We start from the raw sequence: 27,395 nt of genomic DNA on the forward strand, positions 1-27,395 counted from the left end.
ATAAAGAAAACTCTTCTGAGAGAGAGAACTTTTCAGGATTAACGTTGTGAAATTTAAAGAGTTAATTAAAATATAGAATTGAGGTTAGTTTATAAAAAAGCAATAGCTTACGTTCCAAAACTAGTTCAAATTTTAATACATCTTAATTCACTAAATATCGAAAATCAGATTATTAGAAAAATAATCGTTCTAAATCATACAAAATCTGAATAAATTTGCAATACAAGTAAAATATGAATATCTTTTCGAGAATCAGATTGAAAATTAGAAAAATGACCGTTCTAAATCGCACAAAATTTGTATAAATTTGCAATACGAGTAAAATAATTATTGATTCAATAATAGTACAATAATAAATTGCTATGGAGCAAAACACTTCACCCAACTGTCTGAATTGTTTAAATGAGAAGCATGGATTACATTTATAGTCATTGCTGACATTTTAAAGTGAACCTCAATAAAAAATGCAAATTATTATTATTCTTATTGACCAGTTCTAAAGTATTCTCTGAACACTTCCCTCCAAATCTCAAAGAATCTATAAAGATTTGACTTTGGACTAAAACTTTGTCTGATAAAATAATTGATGTTTTTATTAAAATTTTTGAAAATAAGGTTAATATTATACAGATATCAATCAGTACCTATTTATAAGAAGTAGCTTTCAGTAGCTAATGATATTTCAAACTCAGTATGTATTTTCCTACTGAATTAAAAGGCACTTTTGGACTATTCACAGTCGAGGCTTATTTTTGTCAATTTTATAATTTATATTTCATAATTATTTTATAATCATTCCACAGTCTCCAGCTTATATACAAACGTATCATTTATAACAAACATGTTAATCATTTTTACAACAAATATACAAACTACTCTAGTCACAAATATTGATTAATATTCATACAATAAACTATGAATTAGAATAAAAAATGCGTGATTACTTATAAATAATTAATATAGTGATGCAATTCTATCACATAATTGTTAGAACGTAGTTCCTTGATAAAGCCGAAGGTTTTTAGCGTTGCAAGATCGTGATACGCAACTACAGCTGCGTTGCAAGATCGTGATACACAACTACAGCTGCGTTACATGGATCTGATACACAATGCAGTGGAGTTGAAGAATGGTGATGCACAACTGCAGTTGCGTTGCAAGACCGTGATAAGCAACTACAGTTGCGTTACATGGATTTGATACACAATGCAGTGTGAGTTGAAGAATGGTGATACACAGCTGTAGTTGTGTTGCCAGGGTAGTGATACCAATGAAGAATGCAAAAAATCTTCTGATGAATCTGCTACAGGAGTATGGAAAATCATCAGTTGTGGACGAATCAGCTAGTCCTGTAAAAAATATAGAAAAATCCATCAATCATGAATTTGGAGCAGAATATGGAACTATGGAATAGTAGGTTTTTAAAAATAAATAATAGTCTAGATTTTTCTCGAGCTTATAAGCTATAGAAAAGAGATAGCATAAGACGATATCCCATGGTTCGTTCATGTTCCAAATTCCACTCTTAACTCAAGCCGATAATCTTAGTAATTATTACTTTTCGTGAAGTTATGTTATGCTGATTGTTTAATATAGTGAATTTACTCAAGCCGATAATCTTAGTAATTATTACTTTTCGTGAAATTATGTTATTGTTTAATATAGTGAATTTTGGAACAGTGGAGAAAGTTTCTCAGATTTGGATGAGATTTGCACCATATATGAAGCAAATCAGGGAATTATAGTTGAAATCACCTGGGAAATGTCAAAGCCATATTTGGCACCTCCAGCTACTAAACAGCGTGAGTTATGCAGCTGCAAAGATAAAATTTGCAATTTTTCAATTGGTCATATCTCTTGAACGGTAAGAATTTTTCAAATCAGATTCGTGTTTCTCGCATCAAAGAGCATAAGTTCACGAAGTTTGAGCAATTTTCATTTTTCACAACAAATTGAAAAAAACCATGGCTGAGATTTTCACCATAGATGAAGCTTACCTTGGACAGGACAGGACCGGGCCGGACCGGACCACACCACCCCAACGCACCGCTCCGCATCACACCGCACCGCACCCCACCGGTCCGGACAGGACGATTTCTTACCTCCATTCTCAGTTCAGAAAAATCACTAATCTTCAAATGCTTAACTCAAGTATGGGAGTGAAATCCAATGCACATCATCAACTGGACATTACTGTGCATAGAGCCATCAAGCTTCTATTAGCAGTAGTAAAAGAACCGAAACACACGAGGCGTTTTTTCAAACAAGTCGGCATGGCACGACAGTACAGGAAGTTCTCAGATTGGCTGAATCTCTCTCTATACGCCAACCCAATCAGCCAATCGGAGAGCTTCCTGTACTGTCGTGCCATGCCGACTTGTTTGAAAAAAAACGCCTCGTGTGTTTCGGTTCTTTCACTACTGCTAATAGAAGCTTGATGGTTCTATGCACCATAATGTCCAGTTGATGATGTGCATTGGATTTCACTCCCATACTTCGCCTATCATGTCGAATCATGAAAAAACGCCTCGTGTGTTCCTGCCTAACCAAGCAGTAAAATACCTGTGGGACCGGGACCCAAAGGTCACAAGCATTTTCCAACTTGTTGACATTATTCCGCATTTATTCAACATTGAGACGGAGAAAGCAACTGGCTTAGAGGCGGAGAAAGCAGCTGGCTTAGAGGCAGCAAGTTACTGGCGTCTAGTAGGGTCACTTGCCTGTTCAACTTACCACTCAAGGATCCTGCACACAGGGACAATAGTAGTACACACTAGCTGTAGCGGGAGCACGGAATTGGAAATGTCCGCATTTCAAATCTGCATGGCATTTCCGATTCCGTGTTCCCGCGATAGCTAGTGGACGGTGGACGCTTAGTTGACGTTCCCAATTCCGATGAATATTGTTGAACACAAAGGTCCAAATATTTTCAACACTGTTAAGGTGCGTACAGATTTACGCGCCGCAAACATGAGCAATTCACTTTTAATCAGCTGATGCCAAGCTTTTTATATCTGTATCTTACCGTTTCTGTAAAAATACAGATATAGTCAGCTGATTAAAAGTGAATTGCTCATGTTCGCGGCGCTTATATCTGTACGCACCTTAACATGCAAAATGAGAAATTGTTGTGGGAAATAATCAACCATGTTAGCAATATCAAACTTTATTGTAATAAAGTTTTATAAATCAATTGAAATTTGTATAAGGTTATAATAATTAGCTAAATAAACGTCACCTTACCTAATTAATTCTTAATAATTACAATGTTATTGATACAAAAAGTGTGTACTAATAGCATCATCGTTATCAAGAACATCAATCAATTCAATTTCACTACTAAACTTGACGAGTGAATGATTGATTATTCATTCACGCGAATCAATTCAAGAATATAGAGTTTGATTATGAATTATTGCAGCTCAGTAGAAACGCATATTGCACCGATTGCGAAAATTGTACAATCAGCATAATATTTCATAGAATAAGAGGATTGAATACATTATAAATTTTCTAGTATAATGATATGAAGTTTGTAATAATATTAGCATAAAAACATAAATTTCATATATTGATCAAACTAGCAGGAACCCGTGCTTCGCAAGGATCTGTTGTAAAACTTGACGTAATGAAATTTTGAAGAATTGAAAATAAGCCTATAACCATCCTTGGTTAATAAAGAATCTATATGCAAAATTTCAAGTTATTATTCCAGTAGTTCAGACGTGATGATGCGTCAAACATAATTTTCCTATCCCGTACGTGCATAAGCCAGCTCTATATAATTATAATTATCTATATAATTATTATAGATATAGTTAACGACTGCAAGAGATAGGACTGTGGAACAGAATAGTGGTAAACTATGATAGCACCAGAAGTGTCTCAAACACATTAGTAGGTACTACATGAACTTTTTGAAAGTGATTTGAAAAAATGTTAAAACAACAGAACTGAATCCTTATCAATTCTACCTTCATTTAGAGATGTCTGGTTGAGGTATTGAATTTAGTTGGTTTAATGACTACTCTATATGCTTCCTCATCTGAGCTTAGAGCTTCCAACCTATTTCAAATGTACGTTTTAAAAATAGAGATGCTTCCCATGTTATTTAAATGGGGTCACTTTTATGCTCTAGGGAGTTTTCCTGTTTTTTCCTCCCAAGAGCGAAAAAGTGACACTTTATTATTATGTTCCAGGGAGTTAAGTAAGCACTTTAGACAGGAGGAGGAGGAAAAGAATGATTTGAATGAAACAATAATGGTGTTTGTGGTAACTTGCCTGGAATCCAGACTTGATGCTGGCGACAGAGCAGCGCGACCCGCACGTCTCGCACTGCAGGAAGAAGAGCCGCGTGTCCTTCTGGAGGATGGTGTCAGGCGAGCGGCACGTGTGACACGTCACGTACTCCTTGATGTAGCGACGCAGCACGTTCTCGATCTGCTTCTGCTGGAAGCGACCCTTGATGATCAGCTGATTGTTGCCGTCCACCGAGCCGCTTGTGCCCAACTCGGCCAGCAGGAAGTCCAACAGATGTTTCGGCTGTCGATGCAGGCTGCAAAACAAAAATCCAATAAAAAATATCGATAGACAAATTGAAAAGAAATATCGAACACTTGTGTATCGATATACAAATCGTAAAATAGAAATATCAAAGACTTATATTGATATAGGGTCGCCGGAATTCCGCCAGCCCTGAAAACCAACAAAAAAAGGTCAGTTTTTACCGACGCTACCAAAGTGGTACGCTACAAAAATAATGAAAGACAAACTGGGTCTATTCCTATTTTACATCTATCAATTTTTGACAGCACTGAACCTGTATTCCTCTTAGTTTGTAGTAACATTATAAAGGCTGAAAAGTAAATAGGCCTATTAAAAGAGTTTATTATAGGAGTAATTATTAATTTTAGTAATATTCTTAAGTTGGGGAATTCAATCATATTCAGGGGGTCAAATTTATGAAAACCTTGATATAAATATCAAAAAAATAATATCGAAAACTTATATTAGTCCAGTCAAGACAAGGTTATAGGGGGGAAAGTTGGGAAGACAATTTTTGACCCCCCCCCCCCAATTGTTGAGGGTAGTAAGGAGGTAAACATATCAAAAGTCTCCACCCCTACCCCCTGTGCTAAGTACCATTAAAGGTTTTTGCTAAGTACCATTTCTTGGTTTCTCACAAAAAACTAAATAACTATGTATCCTAAGGGCTTGACTGTCATATAACAAATTGAAGTTTACATAAAATTCCTACAAAATTCATTCTACCACTTTTTTCATATCTCCTCTAGTTTTGGAGATATCCGCTCTTGAATGTGTGACATTTTTGAAAAAAAAACACGTTTGCCACCAATTGTTTCTATTTTTGCTCTTGTAACTTTTTAAAAATCGATGGGAAAAATCCATGTTGATTATGAACGTATAGAACATTAAATTCTCTTCAATTTGATGTATAATTTCCCACTTTTACGAATTTGCAGCAGCTTTAGTGTTGAAAGTGAAATCTCCATTTTTGCAATAACAGACCAATTGACAAAGGAATTTGGAGGGAATGTTTTAAACAAAATTTTTGACTTTGCAGCTTTGTTGAGTATAGTTAGGAGAACATATCAAAAGTCCCCATCACTAACTCATGTACTAAGGGATGAGGGTGGTTTAAAAGTTGCATTTTTCAGCGTTTTGTTTCCACGCTCTTATCTTAAGAACAATGATTCAACTAACATAATTAACTATTCAAAAATGAAGCTTGATAGATTCCCTACACTTTTTGTTGAGTGGAATTTTGTGATATTCCCAACAGTTCCCGAGATATTCGCTCTTGAAGGTGTGTAACTGTTAAAATGACAGGTTTTTATCCAATGTTTTGCTCTTTCAGGGCTTATAACTCTCCAACAATGCATCAAAAAACTTATGATTATCGTAGGTTTGTAGAGCATTGAATAATCTTTAAAATGATGCATTATTTCACTATTCCAAGTTTCCCTTTCATTGTCAGAGCAGCTTCAATGTAGGGGGTGAAATTTTCATTGTCTTCCTAACATTTCCCTCTATACCCTTTTTGAGCATTCATTGCCTGGACTATATCGATATACATATCGGAAAATATCGAACACCTTATATCGATATACAAATGAAAAATAAACATTGAACACTCATATCGATATAAATATCGAACACTCTTGTAGCGATATATTAAACAAAAAATAACTATCAATCTTCCATCCTAGCAGACGAAAACTGTAACACCACATTGATTGTGTTCATGGGAGGTTGCGGTACATGTACGATTTCGACCAAGGACACGAAAATGCGTTCGGTGGGAGCTTTTGACAGTTCAGGTACCGGTCGCCATCTTGGAACAGAGTGGAGTGGTGCATGCTCACTTGCACCACGTACATGCTCACTTGCACCGCTCGAAAAGTATGTTCCACAAAACCGGTACCGGGATCAACGCTTCTTATTGGTCAAGAGTTAAAGCGTTGGTTGTCTGCTGTTTTGATAGGTTATGTATTCACATCCAGAATCTATAGACTAAATAAGGATGAGTTGTACAAAGTATTTTATTCCATTGATGGAATTAATTATTACAGGATAGTCGAAAAGCAAGAATTCATTCATTATTAATTGGCTGGAAAGTTTATTATTTTTAGCTTTATCGACCATTCTACTAAACTAAGATGTGTTTATGTTATATATAAGTCTGAATATTATATTTTGTTGATTTATTCCTAGGCTAGGATCTATCCTGATAAATTTCTGGATAGTAGACATAAATCAAGAAACTTTAATTATTAACATTTTGCTAATATTCCATAAAAAGTTTTATTCATTAACACTAATTGCATAGAAAAAGTAGTCAAATTTTCATTAATGACAGCACGAGCCATCATTAATTATTTAAAAAACTTTTTAAGGAAAAACATGATTAGCCTAGTGCTTCTATGAGAACTAATCAATACTCCAGCTTTGTTGTGATAAGATAACATAGGTCTGTTACAACCTACATAAAAGATAATATTGGCTTGGACAAGCTTGTAGGTATAATAAATTTAAAAATATATATTTTTTCAAATTATAAATTAATAATTATTATTGATTCAATAATAATAAATAATAGCTGAAATGTTCATATTGATAACACCTTTATTATTTTGTCCACTAATCTGTAAACGATTAATTTCCAAAAACGGTGAACCAGAATTCGATTTTCGTTCGGTGGGAGCAAGTAGTGGTGCACCAGTCACGTGGTTTCTGGTTACTGCTCACTTCGCCGAAGCCGTACATGCACCGCAACCTCCCATGAACACAATCATTGTCAATATCATTTGGAGAGAAAAAACAGATGTTTCGGCAGTCGACGGAGGCTGCCCAACAGAAATACACAAATCACTCAATCGAACACTCTTAAATTATCGAACTTCCATTCTAGCAGGCAGAAACTGTAACATCACAATGCTAAATCATTTGAAAAAGGAAAACGGCTGTGTTGATTATTATCCTATTATATTAAGCGAGCAATTTCTGCAAGTGTGTTTATATTTTTATATCTGGTTATTTATGTTCAACGGATCTCGAAAACGGCTCTAACGATTTTCACGAAATTTGGAACATAGTAGGTTTATGATATAAAAATTCGATTGCACTAGGTCTCATCCCTGGGAAAACTAGCTGAAGGACATGAAAAGGATAGTTCATCCTTGGAAAAACAGAAGTCGTCTGTCGATAACAGAAGATGCGTGTGCCTGTGTGGGAGATCAGCTGTGTAATCAATGAGCTTACCGTATCTCGCGAGAAATCTAGAAATGTTTATTGACTCGATCAAAATAATCTGCATTTTGTTGACATGACATGATAATTCTTCTAAACTAGAGTATAGTATAATTTTCAAAGTTGATCATTATTTGACAATTTTTAAGTGATTAGTGAGTGTTATTTTGTTATTCAATTTGGTTTGTAAATAATCTAAATTAGAACTTTTCTGTTTTCAAATGAACTGAAAATTGAACCTGAATTCAAGTGTATGGAACATAACCTACTTTCTGGACTATTTATAGTGTATAAATCAAAATTCGGAGAAGAAACAGTTCTGGGCTGTGCCTGTTAGTCCTTCCCCAATCATTTTAAAGAATTGTGTTCTGTTTATCAATAGTTTATAAATAAATAACGAGCGAAGCTCGGTGCCACGATATTCACACTTGAACTGAAGATGATCACATGTACAGAAAGCAACATGCTTAAAACAGAACGGAAACTTGAGTAACTCTTGTTGTTTTCGCCTCAATATCAACAGAACGTTTAATTTCATTAATTTGCGAAAGAGCAACTCAAGTTTTTGTTGCGTTGTTCATAATTTTTGTGGCATCACCAGGTTGCTCTTTGTCAACCTGGCCGGACACTAACAACAGGAACAGTCTATATGAACAGACATAAGTCTTCGAACGAAAACGACATTCAGGTGAAAGGCTTTTAACAAAAAACAGCAGTTTCAAAGCAGCTTTTAACATTAAATAAACAACCAATAACAATAATAATGAACCACTGGAAAATTACAAATTATAATGATAGAGGAATAATTTAACCTCGAATAGAGAAGCGAAGAAAAAATAAACAACAAAAAATCTAAGATTAAAAAACCTAACCTCAAAAAATGTTGTTCGAAGCCTTTCGATGACGACACAACATCTATGAAGAACATCTTTCTTCACACATGTTCAACACACTCTTGTCCTGTCGTTAGTTGCCACCCTTGGACAATCATTAAAAAATCCAACTATAGTCAACCGCAAGAATATATCCAGAAATTGGAACAGATGAGTGCAACATTTCAAATAATAAGAGTTGATAAACGTTGTCCAAATCAAGACAAATTAGAATCTATTAATATTTTTTGTAATACACCACCTGCCTGATTGCCAACATCTATGGATGCGATAGAGGGGAGTGAGTGTTAACTTATCTTTTCTAATTGCCATCGGAATATTTTCGTGCGGTTGATTATAGTTGACAATAGACGGAATCATTCACTATGTTTTGCAAATTCAGAAAATAAGGAAATCATTCACGTACGTTTTGCAGATTTCGGTGAAGTTGGCGAACGAGGTCTTCTTGGTGCCGATTCGCACGACTTGGGGCGGCCGCATGACGAACTTCTGCTTCTTGCCGGCGACCATGTCGGGGTTCTTGTCGCGCATGATCTCAAACACGCGGTTCAGAAGCTCGTCGTAGGTGTAGTCACGATCTGTACCCGTCCACGTCACGCTCTCGTCCTCGGCTACACCAAAAATCGGTTAATCGATAAACAGTTACTAAAATGTCAAACAATTCATGTTAGCTAATTGTGTGAGAGAGAGAGCGAAACAGAGAGCGTAGGCGTTTTTGATTGAATCAGCATAAAAATGGCAACATTGTTCCTATTATAAATTATACGCTGAAATGTGTCGTGTAAATAGAAAAACGGTACTACAATCGGTGCAAACCAACAGCACGGGGCCTTATGGCCAAAGTCATTTCAATATAACAATAGGAGCACAATGTTGCCATTTTTATGCTGATTCAATCAAAAACGCCTACGCTCTCTGTTTCGCTCTCTCTCTCTCTCACACACAATTAGCTAATCATTCATATTCAAATAGTCTCTCTCATCACTTATACCTCAAGGCCATTCATTACACACCAAACGTAGCGTAGCTAGAAATAAGTCTTTGGAAAACGAATGTTAAATCTACAAATGTAGATTTAACATTGTCTCCCAATGTTAAATCTACGATACGCTGTTGTGAAATGGACAGATTGAGAAGAAGAAAAATATAATATAAAATAAAATATAATATATTAATCACTTCATGAGTTTGCGAAACAGCAAAGAGCCAAAATATTGAAATAACTTTATTGTTGAAACAACCACGTAAATAAGTTGGAAAATGTAATAAGATTCTATTTTAGTAAGAACTGTCACAAACTAATAGTAGATTAAAATTGAAAAGGTATTAGATGATGTGTATAATTGAGTATGACTGGATAGAATAAAAATAATTCTAGAATAAAAATACCGCTAAGTGAACTCTTGAATAGCAAACATTAAAACGCTTGATATAAATTAATCCTAAAACCAGTAAAAACCAGTATGTAAATATAGTTATAAAGAGTGTTCGGGAAGCCACTGAACACCAAGTATATCATTTCCATAATTCAAGGGCACAGTGACTTTCAGAACATTGTACAAAGAATAGAGGAGAAAATGACAATAGGTATGTAGAAAATATACAACAATGAAGAAGAAATTCGTTTTGGAAAATATGAACATTTTATAGAAAATAAACACTGTTGACAAATAACAGAGATAGATTTATCGAAAGAAAAAAGTTAACACCGAGAATATTGAGATACAAATAGACTTACCAGTTTCAGTATTTCTATCCACCTCGGTATAGCATGCAGACAGAAACAGAAATTGTCATTCAAATATTCAAACAATCACCCACAAATTTATCAAAACACCAGGGGAAGAGATGTTAATTAAAGAGCTATTCATTTTTAATTAGTTATCAAGACAATAATTGCAGTTCTCTGTATAGTTAGTAGCTATTGGATTCTGAGTTATATCAAGCTAGAAGATAGTGAATATCAATAAAATATAGAAAACTAATCAATTGGTAGAAAGCTTTCAACTTGCAATGTAGCATTACTACATTTTCAATTAGATTTAAAGACAATTGTAGTTATCTGTATACTGTATAGTTAGAAGTCATTCGATTCCAAGTGATATCAAGTTAGTAGATTGTAAAACTCAATAGAATCAATTGGTAGGAAGATGTCTACTAGAATCTGATAGTGAATCTTAATAGAAATGTATTTCCTAGAGAGAAATAGGACAAGCATATAGACGGAAGTATTAGTAAATATAAATAGGATAAAGTATTAAGAGTTGAAGATAGAATGAATCATTCAAAAACACTTATAACAATGGTTAGTCATAGCCCACAGCAATATTCAAATTAGTGAAGTTTTGTAAACATAATACAAAAGTATGAGTATTAAAAATTGAATACAATATTGAATAGTTCTAGAAAAAAATATTTATTACAATCATAAACCGTGAACCTACCATGTATTGTGAAGAATGAAATGATAGCGATAGCAAAAGTAAACGAAGAAATGAGTTACTGGTGAATTACTCAAGTTAAAATTGAATAAATCCATTATTATTATAAATCCATTTCCATTATTATGGAAATGATTAAGTCCTGATATCAAATGAATAAACATGATGCTTACTGATGAATAGAAGTTTGTAAAAAATATAGCAAACTAATAGAAAAGCTATATTTTCTTAAGAATGCAAAAGAATAAAATATAAGTAGACTACGGTTAGTAAAAGTAAGTCTATCAAAGTACATTAAATGAATGAAAATCAGAATCGATAAGTTGAATAAGTATAAAAATCTCCTACAATCCCTAAAGAGCATTAGTACTAGAATAAAACAATTTGTTTTTGAAAATGCATGAATTCAAGTATAATAAGTACCATTTTCTTTATCCTCGGCCTTCTCTTTCTCATCTTCAGCCACGAGCACATCCAAGTCCTTCTTCTTCTTTTTTCTCTTCTTCTTTTGTGAGAAGTCCATGTCAAGTTCGAAATTGTCCTACAACAGAAAATAGCAATTCCTCAAGAATCTAGAATACAAGAACATAGATTTATCTGAATGTTTAATGTAGATTTGGTGTTAGAAAAGTAGAATTGAGAAAAAAGTTCATTATATGAATAGTTGAAAGTTTATATTTGAACATGGAATATTATGTTAAGTGATCAACATAAATTTATTAAAGAATGACATAAAATGATAATAAACAATTAAATTATGAAAATTAATAGTAAGGGGATGTGATGATCGTGAACTATTTTTAAAATAGACTTCTATTGAATATTTTACAAAACAATTTTAATGATATTATGAGAATGATTAGTATATTGGCAACACCCCATTTGGCATTCATTTTCAGACTGAATCCAAATTCTATAAATAGGTCGACCAAGCAAAAGTTTCAATTAAACAAGATCAATGTATAATTCAGTATTAGAATGCTCAGTATGCCTTAGAATGCTTTCAATAATGTTGTTTTGATATTTTTCATTAGAATTATAAAACTAACGAATCTATTGATATCAGTCCTGTATGAAATATTTCCGTGAATTTATTCTCTGTTCTGCCGACCATATTTCACAATCAATAATTTATTCAGAACTACACAACTTTCAGAAAAGTTCCACAACCTCAAGCTGAACCAAAACGGTTCAAATTCTAATTCATATAACAGTTTAAATGTAGATAGGTGAGAAAAATGTAACCATAAAAATACTCTTCTAATATTATATTTTATTCACTCGAACATCAAAAGTTGAGCCAACTATAACATAAATTTAGCGTTTGTGATGACTCATATCTGCTATGAATTAGACTATGATTGCTAGTCTTGGAAATACCAGTTCACAATGCTTCTTCAGATGAATCATGTACTGAGCTTATTGAGTTCAATCTATGACAAATATTTTGGGTGGCTACTGTGAATCGGTCTTGATCCACTCTCACGCGCGCATGTTTGTTTACATCATCTCTCAGTTCCCAGAACCGACTACAGGAATTTTCATTTTTATTCCACAAAACATTGTCATTCACAGTTTGGTCCGTTATTTTATAACATAAAACAACAATAACAGTTCTAAATCTGATCCTAAATCTTTGATACTGTATGAAATCGGCTAATCGGTAAATTCTGTAACCGAAAAATGCCTGAAAAATAGAAGTACATTGAACTGTAGTCCGTGCAAACCTTAGTTCGCAGCATGGAGCTTTGTCTCCAATATTATCTCAATATAACAATAGGAGAACACTGTTGCCGTTTTTATGCTGATTATATAAAAAAATGCCTAGTTTATCTTATTTCTCTTCCTCTCAAACAATTAGCTCACAGGCATTCTGGATTCTATGAAAACCGGCAACACTGTACTCCAAACTAAGGTGAAAAATATAACATACTGTTATGATTCACAATGAAATAACACATCTATGATAAAATAAAGGCTGTAACAGAAAATTGCCTGGAAAAATAGAAGTACTTTGAGCCAGCACAGTTTTAATTCAGAATGGAATAACTGTTCTCCTATCTTGAATAAGAATAAGGTTTCAGTATAAGATACTGAGTAATAACCAACTTGATATTGTAATAGGATTTGTTACGGAAACAAATGAAGATAAGAGGCAACATGGCTTGAAAGAGTACCTCGACATACTGAAGTAAAACTGTGACACCGGAGTAATAACAATAACCTACTTGATGCTGTATCAATATTTGACACGGAAAGAAATGAAGAAAAGTGACAACATGGCTTGAAAGAGTGCCTCGACAGCTCCATACTGAAGTAATACTGTGATACAGGAGTAATAAACAACTTGATACTGTATCAATATTTGATACGGAAAGAAATGAAGAAAAGTGGCAACATGGCTTACCTCGACAGCTCCATCCTCAGCACCTTCACCGGCATCGTTGCCAATTCCACCCTCGAGAGTCTTGCCACCCGCATCTGGAAGAGCGCTGTCCAATTCGTCCAAATTGAATTTCGTCTTCTTCTTTTTCTTCTTCTTTCCAAAACTCTCTAGGTCCAGGCTGTTCTCTGTTAACAAAAAAAAAAGAAGAAAATTAAAATTCGTTAGTGGTTTTTCACAATGATGAGATACAATTAGAGTTTAATAGCTTAATAAAGTGCAGTAGCTATATAATAAGCTACCAAACTCAATATAGGTAGTATAATAAATACATAGTTTTATAGAACAATAAATATAATTAAAATTCGTTAGTGGTTTTTCACAATGATGATATACAATTAGAGTTTGGTAGCTTAATAAAGTGCAGTAACTTGGCTATATAGGCCTAATAAGGTTCCAAACTTAATATAGTATAACAAATATCATAGAACAATAAATATAATTACCTCTATGCCTGACAGAGGTCGAGAAGGCTGTAATTATTACATTTTGATTGTGATTGTAATTTTAATCATATTGTAATTGCAATTTTTAAACACAGTCATTAGCCTTAATGTAAGTTATAAAAAAGCATGTCATCCGGTTATAGGTGATAGAATCACACAAAGTTTGGGATTTATTACTACTTTAAAAATAAAAACACGAATTTGTTTTCTACATCATACAACAGTATTGAAGGTATCAGGCCTGTAAATAGTGATCATTCCAAGCATTTAATGATTCAATACTCTAATAGAAGTAGTTTCAGACAAAATCCTTATCTTTTACGCTCAAGGTGCAATTCCTTAGCGACGACTCGAGACGCGTGGTTAGAGCCGCCACGGCTAGAGCACATGACCTACAAATTCATTGGATTCGATGATTCATTAGATATGACTCGTAAAAGCAATATAGTAGCCAACAATTCTAATTCATCTGCCGTCAAAACGATCATAAAAACATAAAAATCCATGAGTCATCGAATTTCATCGATTTAAGAAGCACTGGCCGCGACAGCTCTAACCATTTGTTTCAACATTTTATTTTTACGGACCAATGAATAATTAGACTGGAAACTTGAAGGCTAGCGTAAAAGGTCACTTTGCTGGTTGTCCCTTGTTATTCCAAATATCGTGAAGGAATTTCCTATATCACATTTTACGAATGAAAAATTATATCATTTTACAAAATGTTATAGATTTACCATCGAGGTCCATGTCGTTCTCTTGATTCCTGGCTGGCTCCTGATTCTCTTTATCGGTGGCCTGAGAGTCGGTAGCTTCTCCCCCCTCCCGTTCCCCGCCATCTGACAGACCCGCGTCAAGGTCGAACACCTTCTTTTTCTTCTTCTTCTTGCGGGAAGTCGGATCAAAGATCTGGAAGACCAAAGCACAACACAAAATTTATATTGGAAGCTGAAGGACAGTGAAGTGTAGTAATGAGGTAAGGGTGAAAAGGTAATGAGAGAGCCTGATGGGTAAGGAGGTAACTGGTTATTGGGTCCAAACGGGAACGCGTCAGCTGAGCTCCTTTTAAAACCACTTTCGAGGGGATTGGTTGACGGCGTCACCGAGCTACTGAGAGAGGAGCTTGGCTGACGGAGAGCTTGGTTGTCGTAAGCGTGCGAGGAGCTTGGTTGTCGACTACGGTCCCAACAACCAATCCCCTCTTAACCAGTAGGGGCATGGCTGTCGGGGAGACTAGTTGACGCCAGCGAGCAAGGAGCTTGGTTGTCGTCACCGAACCCGACAACCAAGCTCCTCGCACGCTCACGTTTGAGTGCTGGAGTTTTCGCGAGTAAACTGACATATATTTCATGCACTTACTCAATGCATTTTGGAACAGTCCTCAAATCACGTCTGGTTTTCCCAGTCATTCATTCATTGCTTTTTGATGAATTATATCACATTTTTCAAAAACCAATAGTTTGAACTTCACAAAGAGGTTCAGTTTAGGTATAGGTTCATATGTTCTTATCCAAGAGCTACATTTCAAAACAACAAGCGAGTCAGGCAAGTTCAAAATACCCTGTTGAGTGATATGATGTACTAGATAGATCCGTTTAAATGGAATTTAATGTTTGCCGTGATAGAAGTGACAACATATACAAGCTTTTATTCTAATAATCGAATTCATAGGATGTGTGAAACAGTGTCTGCACTAGTGATTGTACCACTTCCCCGCCCGCTTCAAGCTGGTTGTTTCAATGCTTAGCAGGGGATCAGCTCGCGGGGAGCTTGGTTGTCGCCGACAACCAAGCTCCTTCATTCTAGTAGGGGATCAGCTGTCGGGGAGACTAGTTGACGGCAATGGTATTTTTTTCCAGAGATCGGCTGACGCCTATGGTCAAAGCTGCGAGAAGCTTAGTTGGCGACAGATTGGCGGCGACCCGTCTAAACGTGTCCTTGTGTGTCTACTTTGTGTCTCACGTGATGGACTTAATTATAATTACAATCTTTCAAATCCTGACTTTTTCAGAAATTCAAAGACTGAACGGTGAGTAGCATAAATCTGTATGACAGGTTTTATTTGATCAATATTATCTGCTAAAAGTTGCTGTTTTTACAAAGTAGTAAACACTTCTACCTTGACCCGATGGCCGCTTTTACATTTTGGCCTACCGATTTTCGTCCAACACTTGAGCAACCTGCACATAATTATGTAGCATCTACTAACTGCTAAGTTCCGGGAACACAGAATTGGAAACGTTTAAAAATCAAATGTACATGGTATTTATAATTCCGTGATAGCTAGTGGACATTACTATGATCTACAAGCTGCTCTAATTCTCATCAACAGCTGGATACGGTTTCAGCCAATCTCCGTGTTCACACTTGCCAATTTCTCGCCGACAGAAAGCTCTCATATCAGATCAGTTGATTGATTTGGTTATCAAGAATCAGCCAATCGGAGAGCTTTATATCCTTTCGTTTTGTTGAGAAATATTAGTTTTATATATTAGCCTATTATGATTTGTATTTTATGACTATAATTTTATGTTATAAATTGTATCAATGTTCATAACAATAAAATAAATTTAAATTTGAATTTAGTAGGTGTAAATACGGCCAATTACAGTCGAAAAATTTGAATGCCGTCTGAAAATTGGTAAATGTGAAAAAGACCTTTCATATATTGCCGAAAATATAAAAAAAAACAGTACAACTGTTTTTCTTTGTGCTGATTTTTTCAGAAAAAGGAATAATTCAATCTAGTAAAATGAGTAAGAATAAGATAGACATCATTATTAATAATTGAAGGATAAAAAATTCAGTAACGACACTACTTTATTGTCCTAGATAACCTAGATTAGTCTTCATTTCTAGTTGCTTTACAATCAAAGTTCATGTTGGAAAGCTTTTCTAATGTATCAGAAACATTATAAATATGCAGTTAATAGAAAAATAGCATTGATGCATTTTATTAATAATGTTTTAAAATACAAAAAGTGGAGCAAACACGTGTGAACGACAATATTGAATAACTTTAAAAATAAAACTTTTTTAGAGAACACCGAATTCTAAATACCTTTGGATTTTGTACACGATAGTGGGAAAAACATTGGAATCAATAAAAATTATTACAATATGATAAATAAATTATTCAGCAGCTGGAAAAATAATTTGATCACGAATGGGCAAAAATGTACACTTGGACTTACCGATTCTTCTTCAGTCATTTTGTTTTAAATGGAAGCTAGATGTAGACCGGATTGAAACACTTCAATTGAAACTAAAAAATATCATAAATAATTCAAAATATACATTAATTCACAATACAAATGAAAGTTCAGTTCACCAAAAACTATTGCATCAGCCAACTTTTCTGCCAGCACCTATTCCACTACACACACATGCGAAACAGGAATACCAACTTGTTTCACTTTTTCCGAAATGCGTGGAATGTTTCACATAATAAAAGTTAACTTTACAAAATAACTTTCAAAACAATAATAAGAAAGAATTTAACATTTTCCCAAACATAAAATTCGAAAGAGTTCAAGAATCCTTGAAACTTCGACTTCTTGGAAAATACTTTGAATGAAAATTTTCAACATAAGAACTGATTCACACAATTTACATTTTAAAAATTTATTTATGTGTATTTTCTTCAAAAAATCAATAAATTATGAGTGATAACTCAATAACTAAAATGCTGAAATGGAGTGTGTTGTGCGAGAGAGATAGAAAATAGCATTTCGTTTTCGAATTCGAATTTTTAGGTTATCTTAGTGAGGTTATTTTATACAAAAATATAAACATTTTTAGATTTTTACAAGTTCTCGTATTGAATATCTAACATGGTAAGCTGTGTATATTCTTATTTATGATAAAATACCTGATATAGTTAATGGGTGCCGGTGCCGCGATGCTTAGGCCTTCTAATTTTTATATTATTTATTTTTGTGATAGGAATCTTTGGCGCCGGGACGTTTCCAAGATAACTGTTTAGTTTTTAGAATATTGATTATATTTACCACAGAACAATATATTTTATTAGTGCATAAACTAAAGAATCTAGGAAGTAGCTTTATGTGTTGATTAATACAACGCGTTATTATAGAGATACAATTCCTCGACGGCGTCTAGAGACGCAAGGTTTGAGGTGCCTGGGCTAGAGCAAATAACCTACAAATACATTAGATTTGATCATTTATCAGATATGAATTTGTAAAAGCTATATAGGCCTATTAGCCTACACTTTCAATTCATCTGCCTCTATAACGTTCTTACAACATAAGAATCCAATGAGTCGTCGAATCTAATACATTTTTTCAGGTTATTTGCTCTAGCCGCGGCAGCTCTAACTTTGCGTCCCGAGACACTTCGCTCAAGCCGCTAAAGAATTGCACCTTTAGATATTCTATAAATTACCATTTTCACAAAAATAGTATAGGCTTTTATAAAGTGAGTTGAAGCACAAGCATATTATAAGCTGAGATATTATTTGAGGGACTGCTGCGTTTAAGACAGCATCCACTCTGAGCTCCTCCAGTTTTTAGAAAACAGAAAAACTTACATGACCACCCGCCACGGTCTCGAATGCAACTTTGGCCTTTTCTGTAAAGCATCTGGTATCTTCGTGATCGGCTGCCGCCTATACTTGCTTTGTAGAAACCCCTTTACACAGGGATTATAGTGGCGACAACTAGATCTGGACCGGACCGGCTACCAACATTTCGTTTATTGCCATGTGAGGAGAAAATAGAAATTGCCTTTTCAACAATGCATGGTCAACGTCAAATAAAAAGTGTTTGGATGCTGCTTACTTACTTAATTACTTGATACTTGATGTCTGGGTCGTTGACTGGGGGTGCCAGATAGACCGCGTCGTAGTCGTGGATCCAGCCGGGTCATCTGGCAGGAAAAGGCGTCTCTTCGTCCAGTTCATTGAGCGAGTACAAGGGCCGCTTAAGAAATTGGGTTTTCAGGGCTTTCTCGAATCTCTTAAGTTCCATTTCCTGAACATCGGTGGGAAGTTTGTTGAAGATCTTCAATGCCGCTATCTGGAAGCTCTTCTGATTACTTGTCAATCGTGTTCACACGATGAAGCTATACTGTAATTTATTGTAAATTCATGTATAAACCAGAATATGTTGTGTTCGTGGAATTTCCAGGTTCCCTGCTGACCGTGTATTGTAGTTGTGGACCTCATTTCTTCCTTTCATTTGTTCATGATTCTTCTTCACATGCACCAAAGCAACGAAAATATATTGGCTGTAAACAGTCATTATCTGAAGTTTCTTGAACATCGGCCTGCAGTGTTCCAAATGATTGGAGAACGTTATTATTTTCAGAGCTCTTTTTTGAATCAGTACGGTAGCACATCCTTGCAATATGCAGTGTCTTATTTTACCGTGTATTTGTGTTTTGTCACTAATAGCGCCTACAATGCCTCTGTGTGCAGGAAGTTATACTTTCATATGTTTCATAAAATCACTTCGCTTATATGAGCTACTTGATTTAAATAAAAACTTTTAATACCCTTTTATTAAATGATCTATGGTCGAAACTAGTCTTAACATATTTCAAAGTTTTTAATAAAAGGGTACTAAAAGTTTTTATATTGTTTTATTTCATATTATGTTTGTACGCCAATCACAAGTGTTTTATAGTAATCTTTATTCTCCTCTCTTTTTCAGTTGTTTTACTCTTTCTTCAAATCGCTCGTCGGCAAGGACGTAGTCGTTGAGTTGAAGAATGATCTTAGGTGAGTGACTCATGTTTTGCTCATTAATAACTTAACGGTTCCTTTTTAGCAAATTCACTATTTTACATAGAGACACAAGTAAAGCCTGTACATATTAGATTACTGGAATTTGCTCTGAGCAAACCGCATGTAAGTTGGTCCAATGTTACAGCATCAGTAAGTGGCGATTCCAGAATTGAGTCAAAGGGGGGGGGGAAGGGCTATAAAAATCAACGGTTTACCTCCTGAAATCTAATATTTCATGTGTAGCTTACTTAATTTTTCCAATATTTTAAGCATTATTCTATGTAGTGTGAATTGTATATCCAAGGAGAGACCCCCCTTGGATTCACTACTGGCCGAAGTATTAATATCAATCAAACTCTTTTAAGGCTTTCACAAATCAAGATATATTAAAATTGAAACGTCCAACTTAAATAAGAACACAATTACCTTCACGGCAAAATCCTGTGCACGGGTAAGGTAATACTTAGGCCTATATAATGTGTATGGATTGTAAATTGAGTGTGTAATTGAAGAATTTTGAAGTGACTACATAACCTACATAACTCTAGCTACATTTGGACTGTTGTAAATTAGAATTGGAACCGTTTTGGGCGTAAGTTAGCCTGTGGTACTTTTCTATAAGTTGTATAATTCTGAATGATTGAATGAATAAAATAAATATATTATAAGGATTTGAGGCCAGTATTCACAAATACTATAGAATAGATTTTTTATGTAGTAAAACGAACAAAAAAGTACTGTATAAGCTGGATTCGCATACAACAGTGATAGTGAACAGTGAAAATATAATTCCCATACGTTCCAATGGTATTATTCATACTTGCTCGGCCGGGCTCAGTGGGAATAGTCCCATTAGAAATCCTGATAATTATATTTTTACTGTTGTGTGGGAATCCAACATCACTCTCCCAGTTCCAAAATCATTCTGTTAAACGATTTAATCCTTTGTATGTGATTCATCGTTCATTCAGATAACTTTCATTAATTTCACAATAATTTGTTAATTCTTCCAATCTACTCTCTCACATTAAATATCTTCTTTTTCAGTATTTGTGGCACTCTTCATTCAGTGGATCAATATCTAAATATAAAACTAACCGACATCAGCGTGACAGATCCTGACAAATACCCTCACATGGTTAGTAAATTTTACTCAGTTTCACTCAATATTCAAGTTTGAATTCAGTTGTTTCCACACATTAAAGTTGCTTTAAAATTGAACAATAAATAATATATAAATATTGTAAAGGACAGCTTGAGTGTACAGTAACTACTTATCCTTTGTTTTTTATTGCGAAATTTTAGGCTCGACTCAAACTTAAGCGACTCAGGTCGAGAAGAGACTCGACTCTAGTCGAGACACTCATGAGATGGTGACACTCAGACCAGTCGATTCTAGTCTCCGCGACGTCACCATTTGAAAACACATGCTCTCGACTAGAGTCGAATCTCTTCTCGACCTGAGTCGCGTAAGTGTGAGTTGAGCCTAAATTGTATGTTTTGAAGATTGAAAACTCAGTGCACAAGTAGAATCCAAGATGCACTGCATAATTCAAACTTATTTAAACCATAAATTCAACTTCAAGCAACATTTATAATAATATTATAGGTGTATGAATACAGTTAGCAGTCAGGCGTACCGAGTTTTGCGGTCTTTTTTTCTATACCAGTACACTATATCATAGAATAAAACAAACTTATAAGTTTTCTTTGACCAAATTTATTAGGACTGAATGCATTTACGCACAGATATGAGCTTTTCAAACTAAGCCCACCTTGTGTGGGACTCTCAATTCCTGAGCTGAGTGTCAACCATGCAGAAATAAACCTAGCTCCGCAGTGCAGGCTGGATGCTTTTCTGACTCGGACTAGGCGCTTAGACAGCAAATAATAGTAGCGTTGGTGGGAATGCGAGCGGCCGCAGTAACATCTTCCACCCAGCAATGGTCGGCGAAGTTCCGCCTAAAGATCAATCCAGTCGGTTATTTGATCCCTCCAGCCAGGCTCAGCTAAGCAGCCGAGACAATAGAACAATGGAGAGGCGGTCTTATTCGCGTTCATCAGCAGTTTTCTTTCTCATGATTATTTTGATTTTTGTGCTACCTATAATCAATGATAACTCCAGTCACCAGTAAAAAGTTTCCAGAAACGTGGTGTACTACCATATTAATGACTTTTCATGATGATTTTTAATTATTCAAAAATATTGTTGACATTCTGAGCCTTCAGGCTAAACTTGGGGTCGCTGAGAACGAATCTGCAATCAGAATTTCTCTATCACGAAAAATAACGAAAAAACCGAGCTCTTGATCTTTCGACAACCGTTAACAGTCATCCTGCAATGCGGCCGAAACACTTCCAAGCCAGACACCCATCTCAAATGACAACAACGCCAAGCTGTGAGAAACCATCCTGCACTGCGGCGCTAGGTTAAAGGATATTATTATTAACCATGCAGGGGCATTAAACACTGTCGTGCGTCCCTAGTATAGATTGGATATGATAGCGGCTATTTTGGGACTCCAGGTACAGCCGGGCGTACCAAATGTTCTTAGAAAATAGTAATAAAATTGCTTCATTAAGGTATCTGATGAATAGGAAAATATGAGCTGTTATTTTCGATTCCAAGATGGATTTTATCTGTTAATTGAGTGTGAATATAGTGTAGAACCTATATTCGATAAAAAAATTGTTTATTAGGATCACTACAAATGCTTGAAGTGTTGAGTTATTTTGAAAGTTGACTACGCATAGTATAATATGCCAGGTACTGCCCAATTCCAAAATTGACTTGCAGGCAGCACCTACTGCTCGGTTGCCATGACAACGGCTTTCACGCTACGTAGCTTCAGTGCGACTAGAAATGATGAGTCACAGGCAAGGTACTGCCCGATTCTTGAAGAGGGGATCTTGGCTGCCCTGGGTCTAAGCATGTGTTGAGCTAGTAGAGTGGTTAAAACTAGCGAGCTCCCCAAGACACATACGGTACTCTATTTTTTCTCTGCTTCTACAGTCCCCACTCCATGCTTGCGTCCACGCTTCACTTCTTAGTTGAGGTTATGTTACGATTGTTTTGAAAACGCGCGTGAATTCTTTTACGGTTTGGAAGTGATACGGTAAATAATTATTGTGATTTAAAGTGAGTTAGTAGTAAATATGCTTTAATGATCAACGTAATCATGGAACCTAAACATGACTTAGTGCTATCACTGATAGAAACTCCTTTCTGCAAGTGGAAAGAAGAGGACAAGAAAGATTTGTTAGCCTCCGAAAGACCACAACCAATTCTTGTGGCACAAAAATCGGCTGATGAAAGTGGTTCTCACCGAAGTAATTTTCAATTAATTTGGTATAAGTGTAACTCGTGGTTATGTGGGAGCTCATACCTAAATAAACTTTTTGTTGGGACTGTCTGCTTGTTGGAGTGAAGCAAGGAACATGGAATTTTTCGGGCTTCGATAATTTAACAAGTGCTAAGCGATCATTCCAGAAGCATGAAGGTTCTACAGAACATATCAAGAATGCTATTGGTTTGAAAAATCTTAGAAAAAATATGAACACTATTTCGAATGCATTGAATGAAAATTATCGTCTATTCATTTCTAGATTCAATGAAAATGTTAGACTGAACAGGATAGTGATAGTGATAGCATTTCGAGGCCACGACGAATCAAGTGAGTCCATAAATAAAGGCAATTTCAAAGAACTTTTAAATTTATTACTCCAAACAAGTCCATTTGAAACAAGACAACATTATGAGAAAATAAAAAATGTATTCAGTGGTGATTCAAAGACCATCCAAAATGAACTGTTATCCATTATTCCTGATCATCTACGAGATACTGTTGAAAATGAAATCATGAAGTGTAATTTTTTTTTGTTCAAGTGGTTGACACCACAGACATCACACAAACATCGCAGTGTTCCGTTATACTGAGATTTGTATCAAAAAAAGGTAAAGTGACTGAGAAAGGTGAAGTGGTTTTTAGGATTTTTTTATGTTAGTTCAGACAGAAGAGCTGATGCTTTATTTACACTACTGGACTCTACAATAAGGAAGTTTTCATACCCACAAAAACTAATAGCACAATGCTATGATGGTACAAGTGTTATGTGTGGACATTTACGTGGACTTCAGGCGAAAGTTAAGGAATCTGCACCTCATGCAATTATTATACACTGCCTTGCACATAGGTTGTATCTAGTTTTAAAACAGGGTATCAGCTGCGTCAAAGAATGTGGAGTATTTTTTTCCACAATATGTTCTGTGCCATCATTTTTTCATATGTCAGCTAAAAGAACGTACATTGCTGACTCAGTCATCATGAAACGCATACCATCGGGTATTGACACAAGATGGTAATCTTTTATCACATGGCAAAGTGTTAAAAGTTGTCGAAAACTGGGATGGGTTCAAAGAAATCTTCCAAAACATTATAGATGACCCAACATGTGACATTTTAGCTATTCAGCAGGCAAGGGGGCTATTGAAAGACTTCAATTCTTTCATTTTCACATTCCTGTCACACGTTTTCAATGATATTTTTCATGTCTGTGATATTTTATTCAAAGTGTTACAGAAAAAGAACTTGGACATTAATTTTTGTGCGAAACAAGTGGATTCAACAAAGAAAATCATGATTGAAAAAAGGAATGAAACCAGCTTTGAATGTTACTTCGGCTAGCTGAAAAAAAAATCAGAAGTGAATCTGAAGAGAAGTGTGAGCTCAAAAGAAGAGTACAAACAGAAGTTGAAATTGCTATATTTTGAAATAATGGATCATATATCAATGGAAATCAATACTCGAAACCAAGACATTGACAAAATCAACTTTCTTTGTCTGGCTTATTAGTATGTCCTATTCCACCCTCTAGTACACCACTATTAGAAGGGCCGCTCGGAACGCAGCCGTACACGAACCCGTTCAACGAATAACTGCTTCTCCCAGGTCTTCTTGAAGCTGCACCGGGTCGCTGAAAATTAGGAGGCCGGGGGAAAAGAGCTTCCTGACCAATGAGAGTCTGAAAAGACGATCACGCCACTGGTCATGTGACAGGGTTTGATTCTGCTGCTCTTGTATTTAGTTTTAGTTTATCAGAGATTGACAATGGTGTAATAACCGAAACCGGTCTTTCTAATTATCAATAAATCAGTGGTTTTTTGACAATTTCTTAGTCTTTTTCATTCAAAACTGGATTTGGTCTACAAGAAATAACATAGATGGTGAGTTTTGATCACATTATTTGGGCTGTACTAAGCATTTTACCCTGGAACCGCCACTGTAATATAGCAATATAGGAAACGCTTGGCACTGTCATGGGTCCCCGACACTCTCAACACCTGATGAATACCCGCTGAACTGCCCAGCGTTATCCAAGAGTAAGTTCTCATAGAAGAATCAGGCTTCAGCCTACTCATGGTATACGCCATCTGGAGTAGCCTACAGATAGCCTGCATTCTCCCATCTTGGTGGGCCACCATGGAGAAAAGGTATCTCCATTTTGCTGTTTCTGTTCTTTCTGAACAAAATGGTGGCGGTCATAAATACAAGCGTTCTAGTTCGATTTTTCGATTAAAGATGAGATGAAAAAACAAGATGCTATCACAGAGAGAGAGTGAGAGAGAGAGAGAGAGAGAGAGAGAGAGAGAGAGAGCTAGTATCTGTAGCTTTAGTATCAATTCAATAATATTATAAGCGTCAAATACAAGCGTATTTAATCAATCAATAATTTTATTCAATTCAACACAAAATACATAAAAGAAATCAAAATACCAAAAATTACAATCAAAAATAAGTTTCTAATAAAATAAAAAAACAGGCTTCATGGTGGTGTGTGCTGAAAAGAAAAAAAAATGAGGAAAAATACGTAGCCAACTATGGTTTCCCATGTAATAGGCAGGTAGAGGGTATAAAAGAAAGGAATGAAGGGTGAAGAGGAGTGGAAAAGGGAAGAAATGGAGAAAAAGGCAGGAAAAAAGAGAGAAAAAATATGAGCAAAAAAAGTATTACTTCGAATACTCTGTCTCGCTCTCTCTCGGTTGTGTGGCAGAGAGGACCTAGAGTCCTAATTCAAATTCAGATTCATTTATTGCATGAAATAAATACACAATTGAATATACTTCACAGCTAGTACAATTTCAAATGGATCAACATGTACACTTGTAGGTTGTAATCTATCGCACATGATCAGAATAAGTATTATACAATAAAGACATAATAATCCTTAATGATACTAAAGTGAAAAGAAAAGAAAAATTAACATGCATCTCGTCCACGAAGGCTTAAGCCTGTGTGTGGAGAGGAGTCTGTTCTTTATTTAGAATAAAATTTTTGTGGTTTGAGAAGGATAAAGTAATTCTTGAATACTGAATCCTTGAATAGTTAATTATTGAATGATAATGAGTTTGATCATTATAGAAAAATTACTGAGAGGTAATGATACACCTCGTGAGCATTGATGCAACCCAATGAAGAACACTGGAAAAGTATAAGTTATAAACAATGTATACAAGAAGCTGTAAAGAAGAAAGAAGAAATAAAGAAGAACTAAATGGACTGTAATATAATTTGACAACTACAACTTTTTAATAACAAAGTTTGATGATGTTTGTTCCGGCTCACTATATATTACATGGCTAAGAAATTGTTATAGTAAAGGTACATTCACACTACGTGCTGATTACGGGATCTCAAGTTGATAATTCCTCCCTTAATAAAGGCAATTACTTAATTCAATTTAATTATCTCGTTCAATAATGAACTTCAGCTACCAAAAACGTGCAACTTGGAACATCTGACCGCTCTCTGTGTGGAGACACCATATTATGTAAAATAATTGATTTTTGGTAAGTACTCACAACTAGTTTACATAAATTAGAAGTGTTTGTGTGATCAACTCACTATTTTCTCAATTGAATTCTTCAATTAACCGCAGTTTTCGTTTGTTTTGTCAACAGTTATCAGTGAAGAATTGTTTCATTCGAGGATCAGTGGTTCGGTACGTCCAGCTACCCGCCGATGAGGTGGACACACAACTGCTACAGGATGCGGCCAGAAAAGAAGCAATGGCCGCCACCAGATAGATCATAACTTATTTTTAAACTGTCAACCACACTCCATTAATCAATAACCATTAATTTATAATAAGTTGTACAATCAATATCAATAAAATAATTATTTGATTCTTTTGATAAATATCTGTTCATGAGTTTGTCAACTTTGTCAACTGTAGCCTGTTCCATAAACAGTTTGATGTTCTTTTCGTTCGTAAGTAGTTTAACAAAGGTCTGTACACGTATATAGTAAGAGGTCTGGACACGCGGCCATATAGTTTACTTGCTGTGAGCCTGAGCTTATATGAACAGATAACGTGTTATTGGTATAATGAATATAGTATAATAGCCTATAGTATAGTATAAAGGAGGATTCGTACACAACAAAGCAAGTGAAAATATAATTACTATAGTTAGGTCCACGTTATAATGGCAGTGTTGGATTGGCAATGGTTTTGCTATCCTTGTCTATCATTCAACAAAGCGGATAGCGCTATCTCTTTCTCGCTTTGCTCTGTTGCCATATCGTATTTTAACAATGTTGAATTGATAATTAATTAACAAAATCTTTCATCTTAATTATGAAAATTCACTATGAA

At 35.2% G+C, this 27,395-nt stretch overlaps 2 protein-coding genes across 3 annotated transcripts; one reads left to right on the forward strand and one right to left on the reverse strand.

Moving 5' to 3' along the window:
* Positions 1-4,188: 4,188 nt before the first annotated feature.
* On the reverse strand, positions 4,189-17,393 carry LOC111059342 (eukaryotic translation initiation factor 2 subunit 2). 2 transcript variants are annotated; one of them, XM_039430029.1, is made up of 7 exons: positions 17,188-17,393; positions 14,731-14,902; positions 13,512-13,675; positions 11,528-11,645; positions 10,402-10,434; positions 9,070-9,274; positions 4,189-4,555 (listed from the first exon to the last, which is right to left on the reverse strand). In XM_039430029.1, the coding sequence occupies exons 1-7, from the start codon at positions 17,203-17,205 to the stop codon at positions 4,204-4,206; spliced, it is 1,062 nt and encodes a 353-aa protein (XP_039285963.1). In that variant the 5' UTR covers positions 17,206-17,393; the 3' UTR covers positions 4,189-4,203. The 2 variants fall into 2 exon arrangements, with proteins under 2 accessions (XP_039285963.1, XP_039285964.1); XM_039430030.1 differs by lacking the exon at positions 10,402-10,434.
* Positions 17,379-26,938, forward strand: LOC111059339 (U6 snRNA-associated Sm-like protein LSm2). The gene is made up of 4 exons (XM_022346984.2): positions 17,379-17,829; positions 19,669-19,736; positions 20,790-20,880; positions 26,701-26,938. Exons 1-4 carry the CDS (start codon positions 17,827-17,829, stop codon positions 26,824-26,826), a joined length of 288 nt encoding a protein of 95 aa, XP_022202676.1. The 5' UTR covers positions 17,379-17,826; the 3' UTR covers positions 26,827-26,938.
* The last annotated feature ends 457 nt before the right edge of the window (positions 26,939-27,395 follow it).

Source organism: Nilaparvata lugens, chromosome 6 (assembly GCF_014356525.2).
Source record: "Nilaparvata lugens isolate BPH chromosome 6, ASM1435652v1, whole genome shotgun sequence".
Classification (NCBI taxonomy): domain Eukaryota; kingdom Metazoa; phylum Arthropoda; class Insecta; order Hemiptera; family Delphacidae; genus Nilaparvata; species Nilaparvata lugens.

What these genes read in the sequence shown, in the direction of transcription:
- LOC111059339 (XM_022346984.2), top strand. An exon ending in GAGTTGAAGAATGATCTTAG is followed by an intron (nt 19,737 to 20,789) that starts GTGAGTGACTCA and finishes CTTCTTTTTCAG; the next exon opens with TATTTGTGGCACTCTTCATT. An exon ending in CTGACAAATACCCTCACATG is followed by an intron (nt 20,881 to 26,700) that starts GTTAGTAAATTT and finishes TTTTGTCAACAG; the next exon opens with TTATCAGTGAAGAATTGTTT.
- LOC111059342 (XM_039430029.1), bottom strand. An exon ending in GAACGACATGGACCTCGATG is followed by an intron (nt 13,676 to 14,730) that starts GTAAATCTATAA and finishes TTTTGTTAACAG; the next exon opens with AGAACAGCCTGGACCTAGAG. An exon ending in TTCACCGAAATCTGCAAAAC is followed by an intron (nt 4,556 to 9,069) that starts GTACGTGAATGA and finishes TTTGTTTTGCAG; the next exon opens with CCTGCATCGACAGCCGAAAC.